Genomic DNA, 13,956 nt, shown 5'->3' with positions numbered 1-13,956 from the left:
GTCTGTTGCTCTCAGGAGTGCAGACAGGGAGCCGGCCCTAGGATGGTGTGTGTGTGAGGCACTGGTGCACTGCTGGTTCCCATGGGCCAGTCGGGGAGATCTGTGGGTAAGGCGTCCCCTGTGGGCTAGCTTCTTGATGGGACCATCAGTTAGGACTCGTGTGTGTGCTTGCATGCATGCTGTCGTGTCTGACTCTTTGCGACCCCATGGACTGCAGCCCGCCAGGCTCCTCTGTTCATGGAATTTTCCAGGCAAGAATACTGGGGTAGGCAGTTGCCATTTCCTACCCCAGGGGATCTTCCTGACCCAGGGACTGAACCTGCAACTCCTGCATTGGCAGGCAGGTTCTTTACCACTGTGCTACCTGGGAGGCCCCAGGAAGACCCTTGGAGAGCTTTAAAGGGTCACAGAGCCTCTCTGCTGTTCTCAAACCAACTTTTCACTTCCCTGCCATGCAGCTCATGAATCTGTGATCTGGAGGAGGCAGGAGAGAAATGGATCCTTTTGGCAGCTTCCCACACAGTTGGAGAAGCTGGGAACGAACTCACTCACGTTTTCCCATCCAGGAGAAACCACAGGCTGAGGAGGTCTCTCTTGGCCCTGAACTGTGCCACCTTGGGGGAAGCGTAATGAGGTTAAAATCAAACTCTTCCTCTTCAAAACCTATACTCACTCACTGCTCCTAAAGTGTGCTGAAAATGCTCCACTGGAAACGTAGACTTCCACAAAGGCGCTCTTGTCTGTGGGTGACTGTCTAAGACAGTACTTTCCAGGGGCTTCCACACTGCAGCGGGCTCACAGCCACTGCAGGGGCCAAGCCAGAACCTAGGTCTGCATGCCTATCAGCCAATGCATGGGCAGGAGTCCTACCAGGTGGCCTGGCGTGTAGTGTTGGCTCCCAAAGCTCTCACGAAGTCAGCTGTGTCTGCAGACGGATGCCAAATTGTCTGGGGTGGGTGACACACACAAGGGAAAACTTACTCAGCCAGGTTGATATCACTTCTGAAGTTGGCTGTCTTTTGTGAAGGCAACTAGAAGAAATGAGTTTTCAGTAGTCTCTTCTCAGTGGTCAGGTTTTCTCTCTCTCAGCTTTGTCCCTGTTCTTCAGGCACAGTTCTCCATTCTGAAGGCTAGAAGTTCAAGACCAAGGTGTTGGGAAGTTTGGTTTTTCCTGAGAACCACAGGGGAAGGCTCTGTTCTGGGCCTCTCTCTTTGACTCAGAGATGGCTGCCCTCTCACTTCCTCTCCATATGCTTTCCAAGTACTTGAAATTCCACATATTCTTAAAGCTAGCTAAAAAACATTGGTATTCCTTATCCTGGCAGTTTCAAGATATTAATTTCTTTAGCCACTGGAATTAGAGTGAACAAAAATGTAATTACAGCCAACTGATAAAGTCAATGTGTTGACTCCCTTGGGCACCTGCTCAGGGGATTGCCTCAGGGCCTCTGATGACCCAAACAGCTGTATTCTTTAGCCCCAGGCTAAAGTTGTTCAGGCTCCAAACAAGCCTTGCAAAGAATGGTAATAAAATGTTGTGAATACTTACTACTTTGCAAGTGATCTTTCTCTCTATGCTTCAAATACATGAGCAGACCTGTTTACTCTGGTTTTCATTCTTTTGGGAATACTTTTGGGTATGGTACTGGCACTGCTGTAACCTGGGTCTGTGCCTCTTCCTCACTGGAGTGTGAAAGTTTCTTGTCTTTCTCATCAGAGGACCTCTAATACCCCACACCGAGCCTGCTCCTCAGGAGGTTATGCATAACTAAACAAACAGGATAGTAAACTAAGACAGACTTTTTCCCTCTCTCCTTTTTCCTATGCCCCATGGGGAGATACACTGAGCTAATCAGAGGAAAGGCAGAGTGTGGCAAAAGGAGTATTTCTCTATAAATAAAAATACTAGAAGACAGATGTTACTGATGGTATTGAAATACTTACCATAATAAATACCCAGAAATACAACAATAAAAACATAAGTTTTAAAAGAACCGAAGTTTGCATGCATATATATCGACATAATTCATTTGAGAACCTCAGTGCTATTTATTTCTATTGCAGCTAGACACCAAATGCTCAGATATAAAACAAATGGTACACACTTTAAACACTTTTACAAAGGTGAAAATATAAAGGCGACTATGGATTCATGTTTGCAAACAATTTTACTTCAAATCTGTGAAAACCTAACAGTTTATCAGACTTTGACACAGCTATGTTAGAATTACAGTGAACAAAATTGGTGAAATCCTAATCAGTAGCCTATAGCAACTGATTACTCTAATTAAAACTAGTATAACCTTCAACTATTCTAAGTACCACTGCTACAAATTTCTATTTCTAAAAACTTTTATTTTGGGAGAACAAAACTGACCTTAATGCTATTTTGAGAAAGAGAATAAACATTAAATCTTCAATCTCAACTTTTAAAGCTTAGAGCTCTTTAAGTATTTCTGCTAATCTTAAACTACTTTTGGTTCAGTGCTAACTTTTGAAATATCTTAATCAGTGTGATTTAAGGTCTTTTTTTTCTTTTTGTCCAGATAGTACTCATGTTTTTTGTCTCTATACCAAAGCAGTAAGGCAAGAAAGGTTTTCCTTTTTCAGATCATATAATATCTGTCCATTTTAAAATTCAGGGACCGAAACCACTACAAACACTCCTACCAATAGAAAATTAAGGCTGCTATGGCTTTCCTTTATATTTAAACCATAACATAAGATTAGCAGTGTTATTGCCTACAAATGTTGAATTTAGCATTTAGGCTTAAGTCACAGGACATCAATATTGCCATTTCTGTGTTTCAATTTCAGTTAATAAAACATTGTTTTCACAATTACCTTTGATAAGTTTGAAGATGAAGTCAGAAAAACACTACACAAAAGCTGAAACTGGGTGACTGTGCTACAGGTAAACAATGCCTGAAGGGACAAGAGTGGTATTCTGGTATCTGGCTGGTATTGCTGCACTGTGCCCCCAGCCCCGCAGAGACGGGCAGGGCGCACTCCAGCCCCCATGACACAGGTCCGATGCCTTCAGTGCTCCAAAGGGCCTGGCCTGCTTAATTAGGCGAAACGGCTCTGCAAGAACTGCCAGGTGCCGGTTTGAAGCATATCATTCTCTGAGGTGAGCCCTTCTAGAAATCACATAACCTAGTCTACAAGAGAGTTTCTAAAATCCTTTCCTAGCATGAATGTGAACCAGGCTTTGCAGAGTACATCTCCCAGTGTTAGCACCATAGTTAAGCCTGAATTGAGGTAAAGATACACTCACACACTCTGGATAGAAATTACAACAGCAATTTTCAATGGAGTATTTACAGCAGTATTCTTTCTGATTACTAAAAAAGCTGTTTGAAAAACCACTTGATCCCAAGTGTGTGTGTGTGTGTGTGTGTGTAAAACACACACAAGTATATATTGAAATTGATAAATGACAAAGCTAGGTATAAGTGTAGTGAAACAACTCATTTTTGAAATTCAAACTATATCATTTTTGGCTTGATGAAGTCAAAGATTTTGATTAAATACTCTGAACCAATATCACAGAGCCGGTTTATCAAATGGAATGCCCAGAAATTGTTTCTCAGAGTATAGTTAAGCTTACTGTAGATACTACCCAATCAACATCCACTCCTTGCTCCATTTAATTAAAAAAAAAAAAGTTAAGTGGCTTCTCTCTTGCCCAACTATTTAGGTAGAAAAACCTCTCTGAGACTTGTATTTTCATTTACATAAAGGAATAGAGAGGAATGGGGAGAAAAGACCCTAAAACTTGATTAAAATTTTGAAGAGGTACACTATATTTCAGCAAATGAAAACCAAGTTTAGCTAAGGGATAACTGGACAAAAATGAACTAATAACTTTAAAAATTGCTTTTCCCTTCCCTTTAACGTTACTTAACATGTAAGAAAATAAGTCTTAAATTTCTTATTTTCTAGCTTTTGGGGCTATAATACAGACTGATTTTTCAAAGGAGAATAATTACAGTCCTTTATTACATTAGACAGACCCCTGGAGTCTGAGCCACACTGGACTTCGATCTCCAGGCAGAGCCGGCCCTGGTGCTCAGACAGGGGCACTGAGACCAACGCTTACGGCTCAGGCAGACGCTGACCGCTCCATGTGACCAGGATTCCTCAAAGACACCTGTCGGCAGTATTTTCATGTGACTCCGAGATTCAGGTAAGAACAGGAGTAACTGTCCCCTGGAGCCTACAGAAACATTTTAGGGAAACAGTTTAACATTTGTTCTCAACTTAAATATTTAGCTGAATACTGCAGATTGTTCTTCAGAAAACTCATGTAAATAGCCATTCTTCTTTTATAAAGCTGCTGGTGCCAACTGCACCTAACTGGTAATGTACATGGAGGCATAACCTAGCTATGTTCGCAAGGATACTGTTTAACATATAAGGTCTTTCAGCTCCCTGTCAGTCAGTTCATTCACTTCCATGATCTTCTCCAAGTGCTCCATATATCGGCTATGGTCCTGCAAAAAGTGAGGAATCCTCATGTTTTCAGTAACTGCCAATCCTTTTAAGCGATCCACATCTTCATAAGAGACCTGAAAAAAGGAAGATCGGTTAATTTTTAAATGTGACTACCAGTTAGATTTTGAAGGGCAATTTCTTCCTTTGGTCTTAATGAAGTCTGAAGTAGGTAACCTGTTTTTCAAATTAATACCTGGAAAATAAAACTTTACTGTGTTCAATGCATACCCTCACCACATTTTAAAAAGTATGTGATTTAACAATCTCTTGTGGCTATAGTTTGTCTAGAAATGAAACAACTAAACAAATCTCCTGCCTAAATCTAAAAGAATTGAGAAAATAGAATGTAAATGCTGTGTTAATACATTAGAAAAATCAGCACAATTGTATATTAAATTCTTTTTCCTATTTAGTTTGAGAAATACAATTTGTGTTTTGTTAAATTCTTTTGCTTTGAAATTTTTAAGTATTTTTTAAAATTTCACATCTCTTTGAAGCCAGTCTTTCACAGGTACTATATTAAGCTTGGGGGTGAAAATTTTAAGTACTATTATCCTCTGATCAGCACTCAATTATTTTACTGAATATTTATGTCACTAAGTGTAGTAGGTGATAGGAAATAGGTTTGGTGTTGATACTGAGGTAGTTTTATCTTCAACCATTCTGAGTTTAATGAGACTAATGCTGGGAAATAAGGTTCTCATTTTAAGAAAAAGGAGATACACACATGGAATGGAAAGGGTTGTAAAAGCACCTTGTGGTGTCTGATTTGAATTAAAATGTCCTTATGATTTAAAACAAATATACAGTTTGCTCATTGAAAAGATCCAGAAGTATCAGCACCCCAGAAGTGATGTACACGCCTTGTGCTAGGATGTTGTTGCCTAAATACCATTTCCCACTAAGAGGAATCAAGACTTCCTTGAAGAAATATCCAAGGTGAGCCCAGAATATTTTACTTTGCTGGGAAACATGTAGACAAGTTTTTAAAAACACAGGAGCAGTCATTGGAAGAGCGAAACATAACAGAATTCAAAGATCTCTATTTTGCTACTGCTACTACCAGTGTAAACTAATTTGGGCAAAAATCATCAAGAGATGTTAAAACCATTTCTAGAAAGGTTAGAGAATAGTACCTTTAAAGGTATCACCCCACAAATCACTTATTACTGCAGTGGTGAAAGGTACCTTTGCAGTGGAGAGACCTGGCAGTAACTAACTCACCCTGGTGACTAGGCACAGCGTCACTAATAACGGGACTAAGCTACCTGCTGCCTAGTGTGACACAGGGAGACACACACACGTGGTCCGTTTCAGCAGTATTTCCTGGCGAAAATGTGTAACCTGAGGCTGAACAATCTGATAGTCCAGATTCTAGGAATTCTCAAGGAAACTGTCCTAAATTCTTAAAAATGTCATAAAAAAGACTAGGGTGAGGGGGACTTTATAAATTAACAGTTTAAAGAGAACAACTAAATGCAAGACATAAATTTTGACTGGATTTGGGGTCATGAAAAAAGCTACAAGGGGCATTTTGGAGATGATCTGGAGAATATGAAGTGGACTTTCTTCAGGCATTATATGGAATCAATGATAAATTTCTTTAGAAAATCATATGGTCATGTCAGAGAATATCCTTGTTCTTGGGGGATCATGCCAACACATGAAGGGGAGTAGAGTTATACCTGCAGCTCACTTTAAAATATTTTAGAAAAATATGCATATAAAAATTAATGGTTCCAAATTTCCTTCTTTTTCTTACTGTCCACAAAGAAATACTGTATCTTGGTTCTGTGACAGAACCCCATTTCTTCCTTCTTGTTATCACATAAGGAATATGATTTTATTGCTAAGGAGTTTCAGCCTGAGACCTGGCTCCTCATGAACTGAGCTGGAGGAAACGCCGCTCTGGCGTGTCCGGGAGCTGTGTGCCGCTGCTCTCTCACCTTCCCCAGGGTGGTCAGGAGATGGAAGTCAATGGTTTCTCTGTAGCGGAGGATCTGCAGGATGCCGTCCAAGTACACCTGGTCTTTACTGAAACACCCTGGAGGAACCAAAGCAGTGTTCACTTTCTGCTGTTTAAAGACGTTAAGTAACTAGATACCAGCCCACTCACTTTACTAGAGGAATCAGTCCTGTGTATAACAAAAAAGGGTGGAGCAAAATTAGAAATCTAACTCTCGCCGTAACATAAAATGTGAGGTGCCAGGTCTTGAGAACTACCACAATTAAGTGCAGCTGAGTAGCTTCCCTTTAAGAATTCCTTTTCCCTGACTCCCCATCATCAAAACAGCATTTTCCCCTAAAGAAACACTAGTAATTTAAAATACATGATTCCTAATTATGCCACCCACCATCTGATCATAAACTTAACTCCCATGATACACTGAAGGCATCTGGGTGGGGAAGGCTGGGTAAGGTAAGCTGTAGAACAGTTAAGTCTCAAGGAGACACTCTGGAGACATGGGATTTCAGAAATCCCTTTGTTTTTTTTTAAAAAAAATAGTACCCTTTACTCTGTTAAAATTAACTGTAGATGATTTTGATACTACTCCTCCCCCCAATGAAACAAAAGACTAGAACTGAATTTGTCAAGAATATGAAATAGGTAATATGAAAATCAGGAATGAGATCTGAGCCTAGATAAAAAGTGGTATTCTACTTACAAGGAAAACCTTTCTCCCATCATGACATAACTTGTATAAATTTTTAAAAATTTTGCTCTAGGTTTAAATGGACTAGAAGGAACTAGAATTCTACCAAATGGAGAATCATATATTAAGAAATTATTGTTCAAGAGTTCCCAAGATGATGGACTAGGAAGACCCTAAGCATACCTCCTCTCAGAGGCATACCAAAATTACACAATTTACAGACCAAGTATCAATGAGAGAGACCAACCTACCAGAAAATATTTCTACAACAAAAGATACAATGAGGAACCACAGCTAGATGGGCAGGCGGAGAGAAATTGCAGTACAGGTGGGAGACCTAAGAATGGAAGACTAATGGCAGGTATAGAGACCCTTTACAAGGAGCAGGAGAATAAGCCAGACATCACCCTCCCCAGCCCCGGCGTCCTGTGTGGGGAAGACAAGGCCCCAGAATGTTTGGCTTTGAAGGTCAGAGGGGACTTACTCTGGAGAGATCCAGACACTGTGGAAAAGAAAGACCCCAATCTTAAATGAAAAGGTGCCCACAAAATTTCACATGCTCTGAGAGCTAGAGAAGGAGCAGTAATTTGAAAGGAGCCTGGTCAGAACTACTGTCAATCCTAAAAAATCTCCCAGAAAGGCAGAGGTCAGCCTAGGGACCCAGACACTGGTACAGCCACTTTGGGGAGTTGGTTCTACCATCTCAGAACTGGTGCTGTGAAGCATGGGTTTGGAATCCTCCCTGCAGCTTATAGCCTTGTGACCAGGTCTGGCCCACCCCACTCACCAGCCTGAAGGCACCAATGCTGGGTCATCTGGGACCAAGCGACAAGCCAGGTAGAAATAAATCCCAGTCACAGGCAGACATATACAAGCCCCAGGACAATGGCATTTTCCTATACCAAGACTCAGCCCAGCCAGCAGGTGAGACTAGTCCTAACACCTGCTGGACCTCAGCCACCAGCAGGACAACAGCAGCTTGAGACACTCTGGGCATCTTAGCCAGCTTTGCAGATCAGGTCCCACTTACCAGCGAGCCCACAAAAGTGTCAGGACACACAACAGACCAACTCCCAACTGTGTCAAAGACCCGTGAACCCACTGGGAGTTTCAGCTCCAACATCATACCCAACTGTGTCAGGAACCCACCCACATTGCTGGCTCAGCAATCTGACAAAGCTCAGAAATTCCAGGAACTAAATAAACAATTCTGCATACTACTGGTCACACATTAAATTAGAAAAAAACAAAAAGGAGTAAACTTACATCTGAATATAAATAAACAAGTAGATGCACAGTGAAATGTAAATCGACTATATTCACAAGCACTTAGGAGTTAAAGGATACCTGGCGTCCACAAGTGTCCCAGAGTAGGTATCAGAAATGGAATACAGAACAGGGGCGATTTCCCAGAAGCCAGTATCAAGAGGTCAATTTCCATCACACCTTCTTATACACAACAACGTGTTCCAGAAAATGCAGACGATAACGCTCCTTACTGGAGAACTGCAAATCGAAACGACAAGGTGTGTCCCCCTAGCAGTAGCTGAATGGACATCACCAAATATCTGCACAGGATAAATGCTAGAGAGGGGCATCCTTGGAGTGGCAGGGAATGGAAACTGGTAACAGACACTGCAGAACAGGCTGGAGGTTATCTCAGGGAAAGAGAGAGTCACCTGATAGTCAAGCAGCAGCACTCCTGGCCAGTACAGGGACAAAACCCCGTGCTTCGCAAAGCTTAAAGGCACACGCAGCCCACCCTTGACTGCCACACGGCTTACAGCAGCCAGGATAGAAAAGCCACAAAACTGTCCAGCAAAAGAGGCAGGCATACAGAAGCTTAGATACAAACACACAAGCGTATACTTCTCATGAACAAGAAATGGAATAAGACCACACGACTGGAACTGCAGAACATTATACTGCATGACCCAAATCAGAGAAACACACATGTTCTATAACACTTAGAGTTGGAAACTAAAATTTAGCAAAAAAAAAAAAAAAAAAGAAAAAAAAGTTTGAGAGATTCACAGAAGAGACTCAGAGAAAAAACAAAACCATATAGTGCCCCCGAGAGAAGGTACATGAGCAGGGAATTTCATTAGGTCATTAGGATTTAACAGGGACCCATTTATACATTTGAATAGATCATTGAAAAGGACCCAGTGTATAGCACAGGCTTTCCTGGTGGCTCAGATGGTAAAGAATCCGCCTGAAATGCAGGAGACCTGGGTTTGATCCCTGGTTCAGGAAGATCCCCTGGAGGAGGACATAGCAACCCACTCCAGTATTCTTGCCTGGAAAATCCCATGGATAGAGGAACCTGGTGGGCTACAATCCATGGGGTCACAAAGAGTCGGGCAAGACTGAGCGAGTAAGCAGTGTATAGCACAGAAAACTAGACCCAAAATCTTAACTATGGGGAAAGAAGCCTAAAAAGAGTAGATCTCTATCTGAAACTGAACCATGTGGGTGCACAGTAAAATAAAACACCACTGTAAATAAGCTGTATTTCAGTATCAACTAAAACTTAAAAGGCCTACCCTCGTCCAGGGGTTCCTTGCAGTCTGGTGATTACACATCCCCAAGGTCAGAGCAGGCCTGTGTGCCAGGGTTGGCAGAGGGCTGAAGGAGATGCGAAGGCTGTGCCAGAAAATTACCTTGCTTGGAGCTGCAGTGCCTGATCCTCCTGAGATGAGACCATCTCCAGATCCAGTGGGCACATCCCACAGCCAACTGTTGGCTATGCCCACCAAGAGAGGTGGACTCTGTGGGCCAGATGAGCTCTGAGAGGCACCTGGCCGCCTCCTCTGCTGATGGCTTCCCTATCTCTAGCCTCCTTCATTAGAGATGCCCGAAGTATGGACACACCACCCTGCACAGAGACCTCCGAGGGCTTGGCTTGCCCCTGGGCCAAAAGGAGAAGGGCGAGGAAGGACACACACAAGCCCCGGGCTGTGTATTTGGCCACATTCCACATTGGCAACCCAGGGCGGAAACAAACTAGCAGAATGACTGGATGCCGAGACTCAGACATGAAGAAAGCCTGCCGCCTGGTGGCTGTTTCTTGTAACTACACCGTTAATACAGGCGCTGAGGAGTACACCATGTATGCATGCAAGGACTGTGAGACGGGCAAGCACACCTGCCACCCAGAGATGTCCCGGCGAAGGTATGAGAGACGGAATTCATAGGAGGGCAGACTTCCCAGAAGCCAATTTCAAGAGGTCAATTTTCAACACACCCTCTTATACATAAAAACTGTCCCACCAAAATACACACGTGTCACTCCTTAGTGGAGAACTGCACATCTAAAGAACAAAGACCCGGATCCCCTGGCAGTCAACAGAATGGCCATCACTGGATGATTACACACGATTGATGCTGGAAAGGGACCCTGACAAACAGGCCCCTCCTACGATGTGGCAGGGAATGGACACTGCTAACAGACATCAGCAGAACAGGATGGAGGTTTCTTAGGGAAAGAAATACAGAGTCACCTGATAATGAAGCAGCTGCACTCCTGGTTGGGAAAGGGACAAAAGCGTGATGCGTGAAGGCCCGCGCGCCCCACCCTTGACTGCGGCACCGTTTACAGCAGCCAGGACAGAAAAGCAACAGAAATGTCCGTCACGAGCAGCTGGGATATAGAAGCTCAGGTACAAACACACAAGGGAATATTACCCCTCCCAAGAAAGAAACAGAATAATGCCATTTGGGGGACACATGGCTGGACCAGCAGAACATTATACTGCGTGAACACAACCAGATGAAAATAATAATAATAATGTATGATAACACTTAAGAGGTGAAAATTCAGATTTATCAAGAGCAGCTTTACCATACAAAAGAGACTTACAGAGAAAAAAAAAACATATGATGCCCCAAAAGAGAAGGTGCAGGAGCAGGGAATTCCATTAGGTTATTAGGATGAACAGGTTCCCAGTTATAGATCTGAAATATATCCTCAAAGAGGACCTAGTGCATGGCACAGGGAACCAGACTCCAAACCCTAACAAATCTGTGGAAAAGAAGCCTTTAAAGGGTAGATCTTTACCTGAAACTGAACCATGTGGGTGCACAGGGAGATAAACATGACACTGTAAATTAACTATACTTCAGTATAAGCTAAAATTTTTAAAAAAGAGCCTACCCTCTTCCATGGGATCCTCGGGGTCCAGGTGAATACACATCCACATGGTCAGAACAGGCTTGTGTCCGAAGGCAGGGCTGGCAGAGGGCTGAAGGAGATGCGAAGGCTGTGCCAGAAAATGAACTTGCTTGGAGCTGTAGGGCCTGGTCCTCTTTGATTGGGACCACAATCTCCAGATCCAGCAGGCACATCCCATAGCCTATTTCTGCCCAGTGCCCACCAAGGCGGGTGGACCCTGTAGACCGGAAGAGCTCTGAAAAGTCACCCGGTCCTCCTCCTCTTCTGCTGATGGCTTCCCTATCTCTAGCCTCCTTAGAGTTGCCTCAAGTATGGTTAACACGACCCTGCACAGAGATCTTCGAGGACTTGGCATTCACTAGGGCCAGTAGGTGAAGGGAGAGGAAAGAAACACAAGCCCTGAGTTGTGTGTTCTGCCACATTCCACGCTCATTCACAACCCAGGGGAAAAAACACAAACTTTCATAATGACTGTTTCTTAATGACTGTTCCTTAATGTTTCTTAATGACTGAGTCACAGACTGGGTCACAGACTCAGGCATGAAGAAAGCCTGCCGCCTGTTTCTTGTAACTACACCATTAATACAGGCGCTGAGGAGTACACCATGTATGCATACAAGGACTGTGAGACGGGCAAGCACACCTGCCACCCAGAGACGTCTGGGCGAAGGTATGAGAAATGGAATTCATAGGAGGGCAGACTTCCCAGAAGCCAATTTCAAGAGGTCAATTTTCAACACACCCTCTTATACATAAAAACTGTCCCACCAAAATACACACGTGTCACTCCTTAGTGGAGAACTGCACATCTAAAGAACAAAGACCCGGATCCCCTGGCAGTCAACAGAATGGCCATCACTGGATGATTACACACGATTGATGCCGGAAAGGGACCCTGACAAACAGGCCCCTCCTACGATGTGGCAGGGAATGGACACTGCTAACAGACATCAGCAGAACAGGATGGAGGTTTCTTAGGGAAAGAAATACAGAGTCACCTGATAATGAAGCAGCTGCACTCCTGGTTGGGAAAGGGACAAAAGCGCGATGCGTGAAGGCCCGCGCGCCCCACCCTTGACTGCGGCACCGTTTACAGCAGCCAGGACAGAAAAGCAACAGAAATGTCCGTCACGAGCAGCTGGGATATAGAAGCTCAGGTACAAACACACAAGGGAATATTACCCCTCCCAAGAAAGAAACAGAATAATGCCATTTGGGGGACACATGGCTGGACCAGCAGAACATTATACTGCGTGAACACAACCAGATGAAAATAATAATAATAATGTATGATAACACTTAAGAGGTGAAAATTCAGATTTATCAAGAGCAGCTTTACCATACAAAAGAGACTTACAGAGAAAAAAAAAACATATGATGCCCCAAAAGAGAAGGTGCAGGAGCAGGGAATTCCATTAGGTTATTAGGATGAACAGGTTCCCAGTTATAGATCTGAAATATATCCTCAAAGAGGACCTAGTGCATGGCACAGGGAACCAGACTCCAAACCCTAACAAATCTGTGGAAAAGAAGCCTTTAAAGGGTAGATCTTTACCTGAAACTGAACCATGTGGGTGCACAGGGAGATAAACATGACACTGTAAATTAACTATACTTCAGTATAAGCTAAAATTTTTAAAAAAGAGCCTACCCTCTTCCATGGGATCCTCGGGGTCCAGGTGAATACACATCCACATGGTCAGAACAGGCTTGTGTCCGAAGGCAGGGCTGGCAGAGGGCTGAAGGAGATGCGAAGGCTGTGCCAGAAAATGAACTTGCTTGGAGCTGTAGGGCCTGGTCCTCTTTGATTGGGACCACAATCTCCAGATCCAGCAGGCACATCCCATAGCCTATTTCTGCCCAGTGCCCACCAAGGCGGGTGGACCCTGTAGACCGGAAGAGCTCTGAAAAGTCACCCGGTCCTCCTCCTCTTCTGCTGATGGCTTCCCTATCTCTAGCCTCCTTAGAGTTGCCTCAAGTATGGTTAACACGACCCTGCACAGAGATCTTCGAGGACTTGGCATTCACTAGGGCCAGTAGGTGAAGGGAGAGGAAAGAAACACAAGCCCTGAGTTGTGTGTTCTGCCACATTCCACGCTCATTCACAACCCAGGGGAAAAAACACAAACTTTCATAATGACTGTTTCTTAATGACTGTTCCTTAATGTTTCTTAATGACTGAGTCACAGACTGGGTCACAGACTCAGGCATGAAGAAAGCCTGCCGCCTGTTTCTTGTAACTACACCATTAATACAGGCGCTGAGGAGTACACCATGTATGCATACAAGGACTGTGAGACGGGCAAGCACACCTGCCACCCAGAGACGTCTGGGCGAAGGTATGAGAAATGGAATTCATAGGAGGGCAGACTTCCCAGAAGCCAATTTCAAGAGGTCAATTTTCAACACACCCTCTTATACATAAAAACTGTCCCACCAAAATACACACGTGTCACTCCTTAGTGGAGGACTGCAAATCAAAAGGACAAAGACCTGGATCCCCTGGCAGTCAACAGAATGGCCGTCACCGGATGATTACACACGATTGATGCCAGAGAGGGACCTCGACAAACAGACCCCTCCTACGATGTGGTGGGGAATGGATACTGCTAACAGACATCAGCAGAACAG

The 13,956-nt window shown here is 43.7% G+C and overlaps 1 protein-coding gene across 2 annotated transcripts in view; it reads right to left on the bottom strand.

The window, feature by feature from the left end:
* Positions 1 to 1,972: 1,972 nt before the first annotated feature.
* MATCAP2 (microtubule associated tyrosine carboxypeptidase 2) overlaps positions 1,973 to 13,956 on the bottom strand; it is a 69,794-nt gene continuing 57,810 nt past the window's right edge. For both annotated transcript variants that reach the window (XM_061165373.1, XM_061165372.1), the window contains exons 6-7: positions 6,444 to 6,541; positions 1,973 to 4,571 (exon numbers count right to left, since the gene is read on the bottom strand). In XM_061165373.1, the coding sequence (XP_061021356.1) occupies positions 4,410 to 4,571; positions 6,444 to 6,541 (260 nt within the window). In that variant the 3' untranslated portion in view covers positions 1,973 to 4,409. The remainder of the gene's footprint in view (positions 4,572 to 6,443; positions 6,542 to 13,956) is intronic.

Source organism: Dama dama, chromosome 18 (assembly GCF_033118175.1).
Source record: "Dama dama isolate Ldn47 chromosome 18, ASM3311817v1, whole genome shotgun sequence".
Taxonomy (NCBI): Eukaryota; Metazoa; Chordata; class Mammalia; order Artiodactyla; family Cervidae; genus Dama; species Dama dama.
Note: the sequence above shows the minus strand (reverse complement) of the source record. Positions and strands in the feature narration are given on the sequence as shown.